The sequence below is a fragment of the Vipera ursinii genome (assembly GCF_947247035.1).
Source record: "Vipera ursinii genome assembly, chromosome: Z".
NCBI classification, from domain to species: Eukaryota; Metazoa; Chordata; class Lepidosauria; order Squamata; family Viperidae; genus Vipera; species Vipera ursinii.
The window spans coordinates 112,884,086-112,904,306 of NC_139517.1; the positions used below are offsets into that span (position 1 = coordinate 112,884,086).

Here is a 20,221-nt window from a genome sequence, read left to right on the forward strand (position 1 = left end):
GGACCAGCTACAGCCATTGTGACTAATATAACCAAAGCCTTCTCCTTTACACCACTCCTTTAGCCACATATTAAATTCTGCTATGCTCTGGCCTTTTCCATTTTGTTCCTTATACACTGGTAAGACCTCTGAAAAAGTGACCCTATATTTTGCTGAATTCCTGCCCCAAGCTCTGGAAATCATTCTGCACAGAGAGTACATTGTTTTGGGACAGATCATTAGTGCCAAGATGTACAATGGCATCCACATCACAGTCTTTGCTGGCATTGTTGACTATTTTGAAAATATGCTTCTTGTCCCTACTGGCAGTAGCACCTGGAAGACACCTGACCTCTTTTGAAACCTCTGTATCCTTTCCTAAATTTACATCCCTTATAACTGAATCACCAACCAGAAGGTGGCTTCTCTTTTTGGGTACCTTTCTTTTCTTGCATGACTGATGTGTAATACCTGATTAGCACTTCTCCCTGTCAAAAACAAGTTCATCTCGGACCATGGTCCCCTGCTTATTTGTGTTATCATCACAATTACCTTGACCTGTTTCCTTAATGTCCCTGTTAAGGTCAGCAAGGGCACTGTATCTGTTATGCAGGGACACAGCTAAAGCTTTGGGTTTATGGTTCATAGCTCTCACCCTGCCAGATCCCACGGTTGTCCACACTGCCCTTCTCCTGCAGGATCTTTGTGGTAGAGGGGGCAGACAGCGTGGAGGCTCAGTAGAGTAGGAGGGCTGAACTGAACACCTGATTTCTGCCTGAAGAGCACAGATTACTGACCCTAGATAAATAATCTGTCCTTGTAGATTAGTGATTTGTGTACAGATAGGACAGTTTCCCAATTTGAAAAGAGTGCTGCAAAAGACAGCTGCAAAACAAGTGTTGCACTGAACTAAGCCAGACATACTGAGATGAAAGGAATATCAGATGTACCACCACTATTTCTTATTTTTAGTTATATGATTCGCGCACCATTAGGTGCACGGGCCACTACTTTGCTCCTCCACCCAACCTTCGCTCCTTCCGACGTGATCTAAAGACCTATTTGTTTGAACAAGCCAGCCTGGTCTGATGGGTTTTGGGTTTTATTACTGTTTTTATGTAATTTATTTGTTGTACTGGGCATTATGGTTTAATCTCTTCTTAACTTTTGTATTTTTGTATTTTAGTATTTATTGCCCTGTTCACCGCCCTGAGTCCTTCAGGAGAAAGGCGGTATACAAATTAAATTAAATTAAATTAAATTAAATTAAATTAAATTAAATTAAATTAAATTAAATTAAATTAAATTAAATTAAATTAAATTAAATTAAATTAAATTAAATTAAATTAAATTAAATTAAATTAAATTAATAAATAAAATCTTCTTAATTCACAGTATTGTAGCTTTTCCCAGCAGCCTCTGGCAGTTTAAAAGCAAAGAGGGTCCAATCAGCAAGGGCTTAGCTACTTTGCTCCTCTACCCACCTTCTTCTTAACTCAGAGTATTAGATTTAGATTTGATCTAAACACAATCCTATAATGTGGGTGATCTTTATTGCTTTATCTTTATTACTTCCAAAATGTCCCTCGGAGCATCCTAGGGATATTTTAGGAATGAACCAATCTATTTAAAGCTATGGTATGCTTTACATAGGCTATGCTCATAAACTATGCTTTACATAGCTTATGAGAAAGTTTTTCAATAAACTCTTGCTTGGATATAAATCATGGATCTCTCAACCCATTATTCTTCATATACTGACTATACTGCCTGAGATACCCAGAGAAAAAAGTAGCAGGAGCAACTAGCAATTTTACTTGTTGGCTTTCTGATTGATTTTACTTATGGGAACCCAGCATGGAAAATTGCAAACATTGATCACATAACCAGAGGATACTGCAAACATCTTAAGTGCAAGCCGGTTGCCAAGTGCCTGAATTGTGATCATATCACCAAATACTACTCATTCAGCCTTGTCATAACCTCAAACAGTCATAGCCTGAGGATTACCAATATAGTATATATTCTTTGAACATGCTAATTATAAATCTTAAAGGTAAAGGTAAAGTTTCCCCTGCACATGCATGCTAGTCGTTTCCAACTCTAGGGGCCAGTGCTCATCTCCATTTCAAAACCGAAGAGCCAGCCCTTGTCCAAGGACATCTCCGTGGTCATGTGGCCAGCATGACTAGACACCAAAGGCACACAGAACGCTGTTACCTTCCCACCGTAGTGGTCTCTATTTTTCTACTTGCATTTTTACATGCTTTCGAACTGTTAGGTTGGCAGAAGCTGGGACAAGTAACAGGCACTCACTCTGCTACGCGGCACTTGGGATTCGACCCGCCAAACTGCCGACCTTCTGATCAACAAGCTCAGCATCCTAACCCACTGAGCCACCGCGTCCATAATTATAAGTCTTAGTAACCAGTAAACAGTAATATATTGCATGGATTTTTTTCTAGATACAATGGATAAACAATATTGTTTGATTAAATTAATACACAGCAAAGTCTTATAATATCCTACAATGCTCCATCTGGAAATTCAGGTCATTGTGAAAAGTCACATCAAAAATTCTTTGCATTTTCCTAAGTTCCCAGAGATCCACTTAGATTTAATCACTGAAGCTAATATCTGTTGGCAAAGTATTCTCCAACCACTATAGGTGAAACTAACGAACAGGTCACAGGTTGAGAAAAACAGAGAAAAATGCAACTCAAAATGCAAAATACTCTATTGACTTTTGAGAAACAGAACAAAGGTTAATTGGCATATATTTCTCATATCATAATTAACAATTTATTTACACACACTGAAACAAGATTAAGATAATTATCCTGAAACAGAAATGCAATGACAAATTACTGTTTTTTTATACTGCAGTTGATCTCTTACACATTAAAATAATCAACATGCTTTAAGCAGAAGGTTCATCTGTTCCATTTTAGGCTGAATTCTTTAAAACATAGGTTCTGAACTGCCATATGGGAAATCCACAAAGCCAAACTGATAGTAATGCAGAAAGTAGGCTGCCTGGCTGTATTTCCTCTAGAATATTTTAATAGGCAACATACTCTCAGTTGGACTAGCACTCCATGCATTTTAAGTATGATTTAAAAAAATTCACTGGTATTTAAAAAAGGAAATATGGAATATCTTTCATTGTCAGTTTAATTTTATTGCCCTGTACACCGCCCTGAGTCCTTGGGAGAAGGGCGGTATAGAAATTTAAATAAATAAATAAATAAATAAATAAATAAATAAATAAATAAATAAATAAATAAATAAATAATAGTATATGTTGAAAGATCACTTTCATTTAGCTCAGGGATTCTTAGTGTATTCTTGAGTGCAAGCCATAGCAGGTGGTACCACCATTCAGAACTCAGTTCTGTAGAAAAACTAAACAATGCTAGATCTGGTGAATACCGAATGACATACAACTATGATTGTGAAATTATCAGATGTAAAGTTTGATTCAACGGAGTCATTATCCTTTTATGTGACTGCAGATAGAGACCAGTGGTAGGTTGAACAGTCTGAACCCTGGCTTGTATATGATTCTGAATTCTCCTTGTGTAGGATCTTTCTCTGATTGCAGAAAACTGACAAAAGTGGCTCCCTTCTCTAAGATGGAGCATGCACGAAAACCTCCATACAGTGTAAACCTAAAGTAAACATTTCTCATTTTAAAAAATAGGGTATAAAACAGATGATGGAAGATTTGTAGCATAAGACATGTAAAATTCTGTTAATGTAATTTTACAATAAAATAGAATTAAGTCATCTGGTCATGTTTTCCCATCAGGTCTACCTGGGAAGGCTGACACATCCACATATAACCTTTTCTGGGTATGTTCACTGCCTTGAGTTATTTATAAAAATAATAAAGGCAGGATATGAACAAACAAACAAATTCTCCCCCACTTAACTTGAGTCCCTTGACTATAGCAAGGTATTCCTTCTCATCTATATTCCAATTTAAGATAACCAGTCATATTCAAAACTGGTGTGTGATTGACTTTCTCTAATTAATTGAATCTCAAGACCAGATCTCAATGTTTGGGTTTCAAAATCTACTGTACTATATTCCCTAGAAAAGTAAATAAGAAAATAAAGTTTGATTTCAAGATATCTTTCCTCTTGCCATCTTGATGCAAGAAAAAAATGATACTTATGTCTGGTGGCAAAATTTTCAAAAAGTTCATAACTTGACTCAGTCTTCCATCCTTCTGAGGTCGATAAAATGAAGATTGTTAGGAGCAGTATGCTTGCTCTATAAACTGCTTACAGAATTCTGTAAAGCATTATGAAGCGGTATATAAATCTAAGTGCTATTGCTAACTTGCAATTGGCATAAATGAGATCAGTAAAAAAAAGTGTTTCTTTTTACTGACATCACAGATATTGTCCAGAATTTGCCAAAATACTGTATTCCTTTCATTATACCAGGAATGCGACATCATGTGACATTGTGCGACATATCACGACTTTTCCCCCATTGCCGGCAATGGGGTGGGCGCGGTTTCAGTATAATGCATCCGGTGCTCTACAATGACCTCATTATGAAAATTCAAGTGCTAAAATGTTACTACATAAATATTAAAGACATACTTTTATTGTTTTGTTGAAAATAAACTTCTAAAGTGGTTCAGTTTCACCCCAAATACCATTTGACATCCCCTTCAGCATATGCTGCAAATGCTTGAAAGATAGTGTAGGGGGAGGAAAGGCAAACACTAAGTTTGTGTGATTTTCCCAGTGTTCTTACTGCTAGTAATTCAGCTTTGCTTTCTCCTGCTGTCAGCCTCATGACAGCAACACTCACCATTAACAGCACAAGAGAGACTACAACAATGGTAAAAAAACTATAAGAAACTGAAGGATCTGACAACTAGAAAAAGGAAACCTAAATGGGGAATCATGTAGAACCAAATAGGGAGGGGAATGGAATCCACATGTGACACACTATGAAACAAGTTCAGCATACTGACTTCTGTCTGATATTCAGAATAGATTTAAACAGAGGGGGAAATATGTCACCAAGTTTTCTCTTAACAGATACTTATTGGCATACAAAATCATCATGTAGTAGGCTGTTCAAAGAGATATTTATTCACCTCAACACTCACATTATAGATATAAATTATTTAGAGCAGTGGCTCTCAACATGTGGTCTGGGGAGCCAGGGGGTTCCCAAGACCCATTCAAGGTCCACAAAATCAAATAAATAAATATTTTACATTTTATCAGTTTTAAGTAAATATCAATAGATATAATCCACTTAAACCAAAACTCTTTCTCAGACATGTCAAACACAAGGGCCGCGGGCTGGATCCGGCCCGGGGAGGGCCCAGATTTGGCCCCTGGGGGCTGTCCCAGAAATGGCAAGGAACCGACCCGCGCTGCCCCAGCCCTGGCCCACCGCAACCTAACTGGGCGCCCTGAAACATGTACACAGAAATGGCAAGTGGTCAGGGGCGGGTGGTGTGCAGCAGCAGCTACAGCTCATTTGCCTCAGCCCACCCCGCCCCTCCCAGCTTAACCCCATCACATCCAGCCACACTCCATTTTGCCGGGCTTCTCCTCCAGTTGCTCTGCTTTGCCAGGCAGCCTCCCTATGCCTGGCCCCATTTTGCAGGGCCTTTCCTTGCTTGCCTAGCACCCCAGGGCACGCCCAGCCTGTGGGATGAAAGGCGCAGAGCGCGCAGCTGCCGGCTCCCAGTCGCCCTCTCCACCACGTGGTAGGGCCAGAGAGGGAAACGCAGCAATCATGCAGAGCCGCAGCCTGGAACTCTGTGGTGGCTAGAGAGAAAGCGTGAGAAGAAGGAGAAAGCAGGGTGTCATGGACCGCAGTTCCCATCACCCTTTGGCTATGCTGGCTAGAAATGCAATGCCTTATTTTCTCTGTAGTATGCGCCTAGGAGGCAGTAGGTCTGTGGGATTTAGATGTATGTAAACATTTGTTTCTTCAGCCTAATTTATTAAATCTACATCTAATTTGAAGTTAAAGTTTCTGAGAAATCCAGGGTGGTTTAAAAGAAAACTCTCAAAGACAACTATTGTAAAGCATCACTAGCACTGCTTAAAACAATATTAAAAATGTGTATATAAAGAAAGAAAAATATTAGTAGTAATGTACTTAGTGCTGTTTGACCATAAAATGTGTTGTTATTCCACATATGCCTATTAGCCGTGGTGGCACAGTGGTTAGAATGCAGTACTCCAGGCTAACTCTGCCCACAGCCAGGAGTTCTATCCTGACTGGCTCAGGGTTGACTCAGCTTTCCATCCTCCTGAAGTGGATAAAATGAGGACCCAGATTGTTTGGGGGCAATATGCTGACCCCAAAAACTGCTTAGAGAAAGCTAAAAAAACACTATGAAGCAGTATATAAGACTAAGTGCTGTTGTTATTGTAATTACTAATCAGAATCAAACTCATCAATAAGAAAGTTATATATGTGACTATTATTTTTATAGACCTTTCTTTAATCTACCCTGAAGAGTCCCTACCAAGGAACCACTACATTCTGAAATGTATGCTTAGTGCCTTTGCTTTAAATTTACCTTAAAAGATTTTCACTATGCTAGTGATGTTCCATAAGCATCAATATTTTGAAACAGTTGTATCAATCTGAAACCCTCTAGTGTTGATATTACCAGTTAATATGAGTAATTACATGAGATTTTGAAAAGAAATGAGTGCGGCTCTGTTTAAAGTTCAAACTTCATATAATTGGTATTTATTACAGACCATTTGGCTACTAAGAACATTATAATTCTTATTAAAAATTATCTCAAAAAGCAAAACCAAAATCATGAACTCCCCTGCTTTAAATTACTTATACAATCTATTAACAACTAGCTCATCTGTTAATGAAAATCACTCACAGCTTTAAAATAAATATAATACTCCTTCTTAAATAGTTGTATTTTGGGAACACATGTCCTGAGACCCAGAAACTGATGACTGGGGATGACAAAAATTGTAGTTCAGTCTCAAGATTCTTTTTTTTAATCACTTGTAGAATTTTGGTCAACAAATGATTTTCTGGAATTAGAGATATCATTTTTATCCACATCTAAATTATTTATCTAAATAATGCATTTGAATATACAGATTTGAAACAAGGCCACAATTTCTAATTCCTAAAATATTGCAGAATATATGTAAGCTTTTCCGTGCGCCTTTGGTGTCTAGTCATGCCAGCCACATGACCACGGAGACGTCCTCGGACAAGCGCTGGCTCTTCGGCTTTGAAACGGAGATGAGCACCTGCCCCTAGAGTCAGAAACAACTAGCACGCATGTGCGGGGGAACCTTTACCTTTACCTTACTGTAAATATAGCACATAACATGAAATTAAATTTAAGGCTGGAGAGAGCCACCTGCAGTATACATTGTGAACAAAGCTATTTTCAAAACCTCCTATGATAGAGTATGCCAACATTATTAATTCAAAAATCATTGCAACCCTCCTTGACATGTCAAAGACAAAACTCTTACCGTTTCCTTTGGAATTTGTGACTGGCTTTGTTCAGTATTCTAAAAGAAGTGGGAAAAAAATGAAATAAGAACAAGGCTAGAAAAGGCATTTGCTTCAAAGGAGGACAAGCAAGCAACCTGATAACCAAAATGATTCATAGCTGTAAATACTAATAAGAAATCTTTCACCATTGATACTAATCAATTCTATTTAAAAGCTAGTCTAAAAATTCCAAAACTACTGATTAAACAGCCATGTGAGCCCAGCAGAGGAAACTATTTTTAAAAGACAGAAATAAGAATATTCTAGCATTTCTCCTATCCCCTTCCCTTAGGCTGCATAAGGAACAATAGTTGAAAACCCTACACTTTACTCATGTATATATTTAGTGATTTTAATAGATGCAGGTAGACTGGAGAAGGAACATTTATGTAATATAGGTAGTCCACCACTTATGACAACAATTGAACCCAATTTTTCTGTTTTTAAGCGAGACAGTTGTTAAGGAAGCTTTATTCCATTTTATGCACTTAAGTGAATCACTGCAGTTGTTATGTTAGTAGTAACACAGGTAAGTGAATCTAGCTCCTCCACTGTCTTTGCCTGTCAGAAAATCAGAAAATCACAAAATCACACATGATCCCAGAATATTGTAACTATCATAAATACCTGTCAGTTGTTAAGCATCCGAGTTTTGATCATGTGACTTTAGGATGCTAGCACAGTTGTAAGGGTGAAAAACAACACTTTTATCAGTGCCGTTATCACTTTGAATGGTCACTAAATGAATAGTTGTAAGTTGAGGACTACCTGTACAGTCTTATCAAACAAATCTCCAAACCAGACCCAACAAGCTCAGTATCAAGTATCCTCCAAATTGAAACTTCTGAATGGTATCACTTTTCAATCTGTATTTTGGCTGAATGCATATAACATGCCTATTTCAAACACAGGATTAGCATAGCATAATAGTTGGAATGGTTCACTGAATATAATGAAACACAATCTCCCCAACCCTGTTTTAGGCTAGCCTAACAACTTCCTTGTACTTTTCTTAAAGAAAATTAGGAGGCCAACATTCTTACAACACATCACATGAAGACAGGATTATTTGACATAAAGCTGATAATTTTTATAAGTGCAGAAAGAAGTTCATCAACTTGCAGTGAGATGAAGGAAGAAATGAGATGAAATTTTATAGTGCTTATCTTTACATTTTGGGCTGTTTTTTTAAGCTGACCCATCACTATGCATTTTTCCCCAGCAGATCTCATGCAATTCTATGTTTTTGTTTTGTTTTGTTTTGTTTTGGAATTACAAAATGGCTAAGTAATGTCCAACTTTTTATTGAATAATCATGTTTCCAGCAGTTTACTACCTCCCTGCCTTCCATTTGTCTTCCAAGAAAAATCCTTTTCTTCCAATACTGCTTTTTTCAGTCTGGGAAGCATGAGATCTAGGAAGACTTCAGCATATTAGAAAGATGCATAAAATAAAATAATACCAAGAGTGATATTTTCCGTTATTTCCAGCATTGAAGTCAGCTCAAAAGAAATCCATCAAAAGAAATTCAAAACCATCCTACAAATAAGATAAGAAAACAGAAGCCTCTTTTACTGGTAAAAGAATCTGAGGGGAAACTGCAAGATACCTTTCAACCCCAGCATTAATCTAAGCCCTGAGAAAAGAATAATACTGCAGCCCAAGACAGAATATCTTCATTTAGAATATAAACACTGGAAACCATTAAAGCTTACTTTTCATATAGCAAAGCTTTATGATCCCCAAATCCTTCTGTAATTTGACACTTTTGTCCAAGCATCAAAATAATTCAGCCAAAGCCCTCATGTGCAAAGTTTGTGCATTCGACACTTAAGAAATGCTAAGATATTATTTTTTCCGAATAATGCTAATAATTCTAAAAAAACACAGTCTAAACTAAGATATAATAATAATAATAATAATAATAATAATAATAATAATAAGAAGAAGAAGAAGAAGAAGAAGAAGAAGAAGAAGAAGAAGAAGAAGAAGAAGAAGAAGAAGAAGAAGAAGAAGAAGAAGTAGTTGGAAGGGACCTTGGAGGTCATCTAGTCCAACCCCCTGCTCAGGCAGGTAACCCTATACCATTTCAGACAAATGGCTGTCCAGTCTCTTCTTTAAAACTTCCAGTGTTGAAGCATTCACCACTTCTGGAGGTAGGTTGTTCCACTGGTTAGTTGTTCTAACTGTCAGGAAGTTTCTCCTTAGTTCTAGGTTGCTTCTCTCCTTCACTAGTTTCCATCCGTTGCTTCTTGTCCTGCTTTCAGGTGCTTTGGAGAATAGCTTGACTCCCTCTTCTTTGTGGCAGCCCCTGAGATATTGGAACACTGCTATCATGTCACCCCTCACCCTTCTCTTCATTAAACTATACATACCCAATTCCAGCAACCGTTCCCTATATATTTTAGCCTTCAGTCCCCCAATCATCTTTGTTGCTCTTCTCTGTACTCTTTCTAGAGTCTCAATGTCTTTTTTACATCATGGTGACCAAACCTGGATGCAGTATTCCAGGTGTGGCCTTACAAAGGCATTGTAAAGTGGTATTAGTACTTCATGTGATCTTGATTCTATCCCTCTGTTAATGCAGCCTAGCACTGTGTTGGCCTTTTTGGCAGCTGCAGCACACTGCTGGCTCATATTGAAGTGACTGTCCATTAGGACTCCGAGATCCCTCTCACAGTTACTACTATTGAGCAAGGTATCACCTATACTATACCTGTGCATTTGATTTTTCCTGCCTAAATGTAGAGCCTTACTTTTTTCACAATTGAAATTCATTTTGTTAGATAGTGCCCAGTGTTTGAGTCTGTCCAGATCCAAAAATTGGTCCAACATCCTTGGAAACAGGGGGAAACTAAGAAAGAAGGAACTGTTCATCTGGAAGCATTGGGCAATGACAATAGATGTGTGGTCCTCAATGGAACTGCATCTACATGGAAGGAAGTGTGTAGTGGGGTGCCCCAGGGCTCTGTTCTGGCCCCAGTGCTCTTCAACATCTTCATCAACGATTTGGACGAGGGGATAGATGGGGAACTCATCAAATTTGCAGACAACACTAAGCTGGCAGGAATAGCCAACACTCCAGAAGACAGACTTAAGATACAGGAGGATCTGGACAGACTCGAACACTGGGCACTATCTACCAAAATGAAATTCAATGGTGAAAAAAGTAAGGTTCTCCACATTTAGGCAAGAAAAACTAAATGCACGGGTATAGTATAGGACCTATACTATAGGTGGTACCTTGCTCAACAGTAGTAGCTGTGAAAGGGATCTTGAAGTCCTAGTGGACAACCACTTAAATATGAGCCAGCAGTGTGCTGCAGCTGCCAAAAATGCCAACACAATGCTAGGCTGCATTAACACAGGGATAAAATCAAGATCATGTGAAGTGTTAATATCACTTTATAATGCCTTGGTAAGGCCACACTTGGAATACTGCATCCAGTTTTGGTCACCGCAATATAAAAAAGATATTGAGACTCTAGAAAGAGTACAGAGAAGAGCAACAAAGATGATTAGTGGCTGCAGTACTTGGGTTTGGCTAGTCTAAAGCCCAACCTTTTAGCACTGGGGACTAGTTCCTTGGAGAGAGGTTTTCCCACAGACTGGAAGGTGCATGGTTTTGTGTACTACCTGCAATCCCACAAATGGGGCTTTGCTTGTTTGTGCGGACTGGTTGCTGGCATGCTGCGGCACAGTACTGCTCCACAGAACGGGGGTTGGGGACCCCTGCTCTAAAGAAAAGAAGAAATAGGGGAGACATGATAGCAGTATTCTAGTATTTGAGGGGCTGCCACAAAGAAGAGGGGGTCATGTTATTCACCAAAGCACCAGAGGGCAGGACAAGAAACAATAGTTGGAAACTGACCAAAGAGAGAAGCAACCTGGAATTAAGGAGAAACTTCCTGACAGTGAGGACAATTAAACAGTGGAATAGCTTGCCCCCAGAAATCATGGGCGCTCCATCACTGGAGATTTTTAAAAAGAGGCTAGACAGTCACTTGTCTGAGATGGTATAGGTTCTCCTGCTTGAGCAGGGGGATGGACTAGAAGATCTTCAAGGTTCCATTCTATTCTATTCTATTCTATTCTATTCCATTCCATTCCATTCCATTCCATTCCATTCCATTCCATTCCATTCCATTCCATTCCATTCTATTCTATTCTATTCTATTCTATTCTATTCTATTCTATTCTATTCTATTCTATTCTATTGACAAAGGATGACATGATAGCAGTGTTCCAATATCTGAGGAGCTGCCACAAAGAAGAGGGAGTCAAGTTATTCTCCAAACTGCCTGAAGGCAGGACAAGAAGCAATGGATGGAAACTAAGCAAGGAGAGAAGCAATGTAGAACTAAGGAGAAATTTCCTGACAGTTAGAACAATTAACCTGTGGAACAACCTGGTTCCAGAAGCTATGAATGCTCTAACACTGGAAGTTTTTAAGAAGAGACTAGGCCACGGGTCGGCAACCTGCAGCTCCCAGTCCTCCTCTGCCATTCTGGAAAAAAGTCCCATTGAGATAATGGGGCGGTGGAGGTTTGGAGAGCTGGTGCCTTTCGGGGCTGAAAGAAACGCGAACAAAGGCAGCAGCTCTCCAAACGGGATGGCGGCGGTTTGGAGAGCTGCGCGTGCAGCTCTCCAAACCTCCTCCACCCTGTTTGCAGGGATGCCGGCTTCGTCCATGTTTGAGGAAGCCGGCAGATCTCCAAACGGGTGGCGGCGGTTTGGAGAGCTGCACTCTTTCGCCCCGTTTGCAGGGATGCCGGTTTCATCCATGTTTGAGGAAGCCGGCAGATCTCCAAATGGGCGGTAGCAGTTTGGAGAGCTGCGCTCCTTCATCCCGTTTGCAGGGATGCCGGCTTCCTCCATGTTTGAGGAAGCCAGCAGATCTCCCAACGGGCGGCAGCGGTTTGGAGAGCTGCGTGAGCAGCTATCCAAACCTCCTCTGCCCCGTTTGCAGGGATACCAACTTCGTCCATGTTTGAGGAAGCCAGCAGATCTCCAAACGGGCGGCAGTGGAGGGATGCCGGCTTCGTCCATGTTTGAGGAAGCCGGCAGCCCTGCAAACGGGGCAGAGGAGGTTTGCAGACCTGCTGCCTTCGTCCGCGTTTCTTTTCGGGCAGCGGAGGTTTGGAGGCCTCTCCAAATGGGGCGGCGGAGGTTTGGAGGCCCCAGGGGGAGGGGCAGGGTGCTCGGGTGGCTCCGGCGGCGCCCGGGTTGAAGGCAGCGCCGTGACCCAGCGCCCATCACCAGGGAGACCCGCGGCCGCTACCACGTAGGTGCCTCCTGGCTCGGGGGAGCCGCACTGCGGGAGACGCTCGAGAGGCTTCCTTTGGCTGGGGAAGGGCCCGATGCCTCCGAGGTGGGGTCTGGTGGGATCTTCTGAAAGAACTTTTTGTTAAAAAAATCCCATTTATATCCCACCCTTCTCCGAAGACTCAGGGTGGCTTACAATCTAAGAAGCACAAATCAATGTGCTTAGCATTCCTTTCTTGTCTTCGCGCGGCCCTCCGCAGTCGTCTCGGCGTGCGAGTCCCCCCTCCCCCAGTAAGCTGGCAGCACCAGGCGGCGACAGGTGTGCATGGCTCAGGATGCGGTGTGGGCATCGGGGCTGCCAAGGATCGGCGCAGTGCAAGCAATCCAGAGCAGGAGCTGATCCCGAAGCTTCACAAAAGGCAGAAAGATAAAAGTCCCAGAGAGAGAGAACGCAGGGCGGGGGGAGAGCAGTTTTTTCTGAGGGAGGAAAAGTGAGGACAGCAGAGCCGTCCATACTAGAGGTGGACGGGGGCAGGGCTGGTGCACATTTTGCGTTGTTCTGCGCATATGCGTGCGTGCACGCATGCATGTGCACATTTTGCGGCTCCCACTTTTTTATGTGTGTGACGGAACCGGTTCCAAGTGGCTCTTTTGCTGTTTCAGGTTGCTGACCCCTGGACTAGACAGCCATTTGTCTGAAATGGTATACAATTTCATGCCTGAGCAGGGGGTTGGACTAGAGACCTCCAAAGTCCCTTCCAACTTTATTATTATTGTTGTTGTTATTAATGAAGATCATCTGAACAGGCCCATAGAATTTTTTGGTCAACGTTTTGGGTATTGTTAAGACTAAGAGAAAATGACTGACCTAAAGTCACTCAACTGGCTTCATGCTAAGGCAGGACATGTGATGGATTGTTGTAAGGAGGTGAATTCCCAGAAGGCAGGGGGTACATTCCAGAGGTGTAAGAGGCAATTCAATCTGGATGTTATATGTGAGGAAAAGTGAGTGAAGACAGCACGTCCCTAATAATTTGTAGAGTATAACATAGATGCAGATAGTAGAGTCCTCATTCTTGCAAAATGTTGTCTATAGGTGTGAAAACATTAAAGAATTCATCTTGGAGAATAACCAGGTATCATTCTTGGTATTAGACCTGCAAGACTAGAACTCATGATCTCCAGTTTCTAGCTTAATGCCTTAATCGCTGCATCAATGTTCTTCTCTTTTATAATCTACATTCACATCTCAATACATTTAGAATACAATATATTTTGAAACTCCTCTCAATCAAGCTTTAGACTTACAACCAAATCTATCAGCTATATTATAAAATGGGAACTTTTAATTAATTTCTGCTTACACTCAAGAGGGAATAATCTTGGATGCTAACAATTATAAGAAACAAGGTCAAGAAGTACTTATTCAACATGAACATCATTATCAGCAGCAGCACATCATACAATAACTCTTACCATCTTGAATATTAACCCATTTTTTGCTACTTTCAAATGGCATCCTCTAAAATACTGGTCCCTGGAGCCCAAATCAGTGGTGCTACAGACTGGCAAAATGTGTATAGCAGAGACAACTTAAATCAACTGCAGAAAATAAAACCTTGTTTTTTTTATCTAAGGCTGTGCTTAATTCATACTTTAATAACATCAAAGCATATCCACATTTTCTGTCCATCAATTCTGAGAAGAATAGAACCCAAATATCCACATCTTTTGTTATTTTGTCAATAATACAAGTACGTTGAACTATATAGGCTCAAGACAAAATTCCATGTTTCCATCCAGCGGTTATGAGGTTTTGGCATTCAAGAAGTCATCACATCAAGTCCTCCTCTGCATTTACCCTGTTCCATATTGCACTTCAGTTAAGTCCTGGTGCTTAGAATTATCTTTGTAACTGAAAGACAATCTTAACCTGGTTTTCCCCAGACATTGGACTTCAATTCCTACAGTTGGCAAATGGGGTGGGGGAAGAGTTCAAAAGTAATACAACTAAAAAATATCAGATTATCATTATCAAATCAATGGCCAATATTTAGTAACTTCCACACCATCAGCAGCTTGACACTTCTTACTTTTGTGTCTTCACAACTTCTGAGAAATCAAAAGTGAAGGGAATGGTCCAGATACCTGGGGCAACCTATTATATAGAAAGGTTATAATTAAAGAGCTTTGAATAAGGTATCCCTATAGATGGCATTCCCAAAGTGGAGATAACCTTACAAGCATTGTCCTTGAGACTTTTTCAGACAGTTAAGACTCAATCTAGAGAAGGCAGATTCAAAGATATCCATACCTGAGTTATATAGCATTTTAAATCATACTTGGAAGTCAATGCAGGTCCTTAACTAGTAGAGTTACATGTTACCCCTTCTTCCTTCATTCTGTCTTTGCTGCAGATTCTTTTATAATAAGACCTTTTTTTAAAGAAAACTATATCCATTCACTCTCTTGGGGCAGTAGACTGATTTTATATATAGACATGATGGGAAAAACATGAAAAATCCCATCAAAACAGAAACCATTCACACTCTCAGCACTAGAGTGCCAAACAGAAATTTTCTTAGCAAGTATTACTTCTGAACAGAAACCAAACCCAAACGTAATTGGTTCAGCATCTCCACTGTCTAGAAAATCTATAAGATTATGAGAACAAAGTGGGTAAAATGACTCTCAGATCACTACAGGCCTTGTATTTGAAATGGGTCTTGCTTACTCTTGGATATAACTGGGTGTTACTTTTACTTTCAAAACTAAAAGTGAATTTAAAAAAAAATGTTTTACATTCAAAATGACTTCAGGGTAGGAACAGGACTGTCTCATTCTGGAAGTATCCGAAGACAGAAACAGCCTCATTTCAAGTGAAAGCACCAATTCCAAACTTCAAATAATTGTTCTAAACTTGAAACATATCCAGTCTGGACAAAGTACCCTAATTTGGGCTTGAATCAACTGTTCCAGATTCAGAATAGTGTTCTTCAGCCTCAACATGTTCTGAATTTGAAATGTTTAATATACATCCACTTCTTCTAATTTTAGTTATTATTACATAAGTAAAAGTGTATTTGTGTGTCCTTGTGTGCGTAATTCCTAGCTGTATTTCATCTCAGATGAATTTGCACTCAACATGTAGTCAGCAGTGGAACTGCATCTACAAGGAGGGAAGTATGCAGTGAGATAGCCCAAGGCTCTGTCTTAGGCACAGTACTCTTCAATATCTTCATTAATGATTTAGATGAGGGAATAGATGGGGAACTCATCAAATCTGCAAACGACACTCCAGAAGATAGGCTTAAGATACAGAAGGATCTTGACAAACTTGAACACTGAGCCCTATCTAACAAAATTAATTTCAATGGTGAAAAAGTAAGGTTCTAAATTTAGGCAAGAAAAAAACAAATGTGCAGGTATAGGTGGTACTTGGCTCAATAGTAATAACTGTAAGAGGGATATTGGAGTCCTAGTGGACATTCATTTAAATATGAACCAGCAGTGTGTTACAGCTGCCAAAAACAACAACACAGTCCTAGGCTGCATTAACAGAGCGAGAGAATCAAGATCACTTAAAGTGTTAATATTGTTTTATAATGCCTTGGTAAGACCACACTTTGAATACTGCATCCAGTTTTGGTCACCATAATGTAAAAAAGATGTTGAGACTCTAGAAAGAATGCAGAGAAAAGCAGCCTAGATAATCAGGGGACTGTAGGCTAAAATAGATGAAGAGTTTCTGGAATTGGGTATATCTAGTTTAATGAAAAAAGGGTGACATAGTAGCAGTGTTCCAATATTTGAGAGGCTGCCACAAAAAGAAGTGGTCAACTTATTTTCCAAGGCAGGACAAAAAACAAAGGATGGAAACTAATAAAGAAGAGAAGCAACCTAGTATTAAGGAGAAATTTCCTGAAAATTAAAACAATTAATCAGTGAAACAACTTGCCTCCAGAAGTTGTGAATGCTCCAACACTGGAAGTTTTTAAGAAAAGACAACCATTTGTCTGAGATGATATTATAGGGTGTCCTGCCTGAGCAGGGAGTTGGACTAGAAGACCTCCAAAGTCCCTTTTGAACTCTATTATTCTGTTCTGTTCTATTCTCAAATGCTTCTCTGAACAAAAGTCTTAACATTTTAGAACAAATCAATTTGAAACTGACATCTTTCAAAGTTTTTAATATACATGATTTAATCAGGCTAATATATATATAACCTGTCTGATTCTATATGAAAATTATTGCAGAGAAAGAAAGAGATGGATTTCTTTCAAAAGAAATCGACATTTTCATTAACTTCAATACTGGTTGAATACAAATACTACAGATATTTATTTTATTTGATATTATTGTCCATAATATGTTTTCTATGAGTGATGAAATAATTTGAATAAGGAAAGGAATTATTTTATAAGCAGAAAAAATGTTTTCAGTATTGTTTCTGAAAGATAAGAACTGTCATGCTTACACTTGCTTCTATCTTATATTAATTGCATCTTTTTATGTTATTATACATCATAAACAGTTATAAATCTGGGAAATTAACATCTGTCCATCTGAATTGTCAGTCACGGTAACCTAGTATTTATGGCTATAATCATACTACAAATTAAGTAATTGTATTCAAATCCTTACATAATACTGTACACTTGTATACATATTCTACTGACATAAATCTGAAAACTTTCAATTTTAAATCCATCTACAAATTATTCTACAATTTATTTATGTTTTGTGTGTATATTTCATAAAATTATGAAAGGCCTACTAGACCCTAGCCCAGAGGTCCCCAACCTTTGGGGCACCAGGGACCAGTTATGTGGAGATTTTTCCACGGACTGGAGGGGGCATGATTTTGTGTGCTGCCTGCATCCTGCAGATGGGGCTTTGCTTCTTTGTATGCCCCGGTTGCTGACATACCGCGGCCTGGGTACAGGTCCATGGACTGGGGTTGGGGACCCCTGCCCTGGCTTTAAAAAAAAGGAAGAAAAATGCTCTTTCCATTAGAGAAATGGCTTTAATTGCTTAGACATGGAAGGTTTGCTACAATTTGTAATCAAATTTAATCTTTTCAATGTGCTGATCTCCTGAAGAACATAATACATTCTTGAACCTAAGCATAAGAACACAAGTCCTGTTGGATTAGAACTCTGGCCCATTTAGTCCAGCAGGCTGTTATTGCAGTGCCCAATCAAATACACAAGGAAGTCCAATCGTCTCTCTTGCATATGGTCTACAAATGTAGCTACATTGCAATCAAGGTTACTTTTGGTGATCACCGTGATTTCCATGAATTGGTGCAGCCCTTTTATGAAGCCCACCAAGATGATAGCTAGTACCATATCTTGAATGAATTTCTCCATCTGGGAATATACATTGGGATAGTAGATACAGTATTTTATGTGACACACACTTATACTATCATTGATAGTGGGTACTACATTATATTTTATTTATTTCTTCAATCATTCCTTCATTTTGTAAAGCTGCCTGTGTCACATTTGTGACTCATATATAATACTCATCCATCTTAATAATCATTATCTTGCCATTCCTCTTTTATCCAATAATATTTTCAATAGCTAACTCTTTAAATACAAATACAAATAATATTTTTTCCCATCTGTGAAAAGAGAACTTTTTTCCTTTTACCTAAGAATAGCCTTCTTTTTAGGTCATATCATAATAGGCCACCTACAGGGCAAGCCAAAAAAGAAAATATTCTGCGTATCAGAGCTTTTATTATTTAAAAGAAACTCAAATAGCATGACTCACATACAGCATTCAGAAACCTAGATAGTTGTTTTCTACTCACATCTTTGCTCCTTTTAACATAGTATTTTAACACTAAAAATGTTCTCCAAGGTTCTTCAAAATTTAGGGCAAGGATTTGCTAATTTCTCTTTTCCTAAAGCTTTGAGGACTACAATAACAGAACATCACATATCAAAAGTCCCAGGAAATCAAATTTCCTAAACATTTAAATCCTTAAAATGAGGAACAGCTACTATGAAAAGTTACGGTACCTTTCCAAGAATTCCTACAATTTATACTGCTGATATTACAGAATTTAAAGCAAAAAGAAGAGATTAATGCAACTAGTTTTCATTTTATATTACAGAGAAGTCTGGGAAAATGTTTTGCTTTATATGGACAAACTTGAGTTCCTGGTCAGTTAATATAAATTTTAGAAATCAGACTGCTTAATGTATGATCCACCATAAAACAGTTCATATATTTAATATGTGCTTTATCCAGATACAAAAAAGTTATCTTGCATACTTATTGGGAAAACATTTACATCTAATTTGTGGAACAGTAGCCTAAATAGAAATGTTTTATTATACAAAAAGCATTATCTGAATCATTTTGCTAAATTAAGAACTGTGGGGAGTCTACACCACATGGGGATCATTATTTTAATAAAAAGAACATTTTTGTCCCTGCACAAGTTCCTCTTTTCCAAATCACAGCATCCTTAGACACCATTCTGGATTAATTTTAATGCTCTCAGAGCAATAAAAAAACAAGCTCATTCAGTATGACAAACAACAAATTTCCAACAGAGAAGCGAGTACAAAAGACAGAACAATCCCATTGTCTGTAGGCATAAAAGCAAGGGCCATGAACACGTTATAATTTGTATTTCCTGTCACCCATGATTTGAAAATATTGGTTCACATATTAATATGGAAAAACAATTCAGAAACAGCGTCCATGGGTAACATAATAGAAGGGATTTCTGTGTGTTCCATTTCTACCCACACATGTGCAACAGCAGGTTGTCAGATTATTTTCTGATATTCATTTTTTAAAATAAATACAATCACTTTAAAATGAAATGAAAAAAAAAATACTCACCAATTCTCTAGGATGGAATGCTTCTTCTTGACGAAAAACTAGTAGGCTAACCGATCCACCCATCTTAGTGCTCCTCAGGAGAGAAACAACTTCTTCTTGGGTTTTTCCTGTTAAATCCACTCCATTTACCTAAAAGAAAGGGGGGAGCGAAAATCTTAAAGTAGCCATAGTAAAGAATGATGTTATGATAAATCAGCTAGTACTGAAGGTTAACTTTGAACAGAGCAAGTATCCTTTATCAATGTTTAACGCTGAAATCTTGAACATGCCTTACTTGTGTATAAATCCAATTCAAAATGTTTTTATTTAAGTTTAAAAAATGGATCATGCTACCCCTCAGATCAATTACTCAGACACTTAAAACTCCATAGCTGACTCAGCAAACTGTAGATTTCATTATTACCTTGGTTATGACTGCTCAGCATTCAACTATAAAGAGAAAATGCTAATTAAAAAGAGGTAATTGCTTTTGCTCTCTTCTGATCTTTCTAGCACAATCCATGTTTACTCCTTGAGCTGATTTCCTTTTCTTTATGTAATGGGATTATTAGCTATTTACCCATCACAGTGATA

General features: G+C 38.8%; 1 protein-coding gene across 6 annotated transcripts in view; it reads right to left on the minus strand.

The window, feature by feature from the left end:
* PARD3 (par-3 family cell polarity regulator) overlaps positions 1 to 20,221 on the minus strand; it is a 671,095-nt gene that overhangs the window by 241,121 nt on the left and 409,753 nt on the right. For all 6 annotated transcript variants that reach the window (XM_083376219.1, XM_083376217.1, XM_083376216.1 and 3 more), the window contains 2 exons: positions 19,649 to 19,777; positions 7,492 to 7,530 (listed from right to left, as the gene is read on the minus strand). In XM_083376219.1, the coding sequence (XP_083232345.1) occupies positions 7,492 to 7,530; positions 19,649 to 19,777 (168 nt within the window). The remainder of the gene's footprint in view (positions 1 to 7,491; positions 7,531 to 19,648; positions 19,778 to 20,221) is intronic.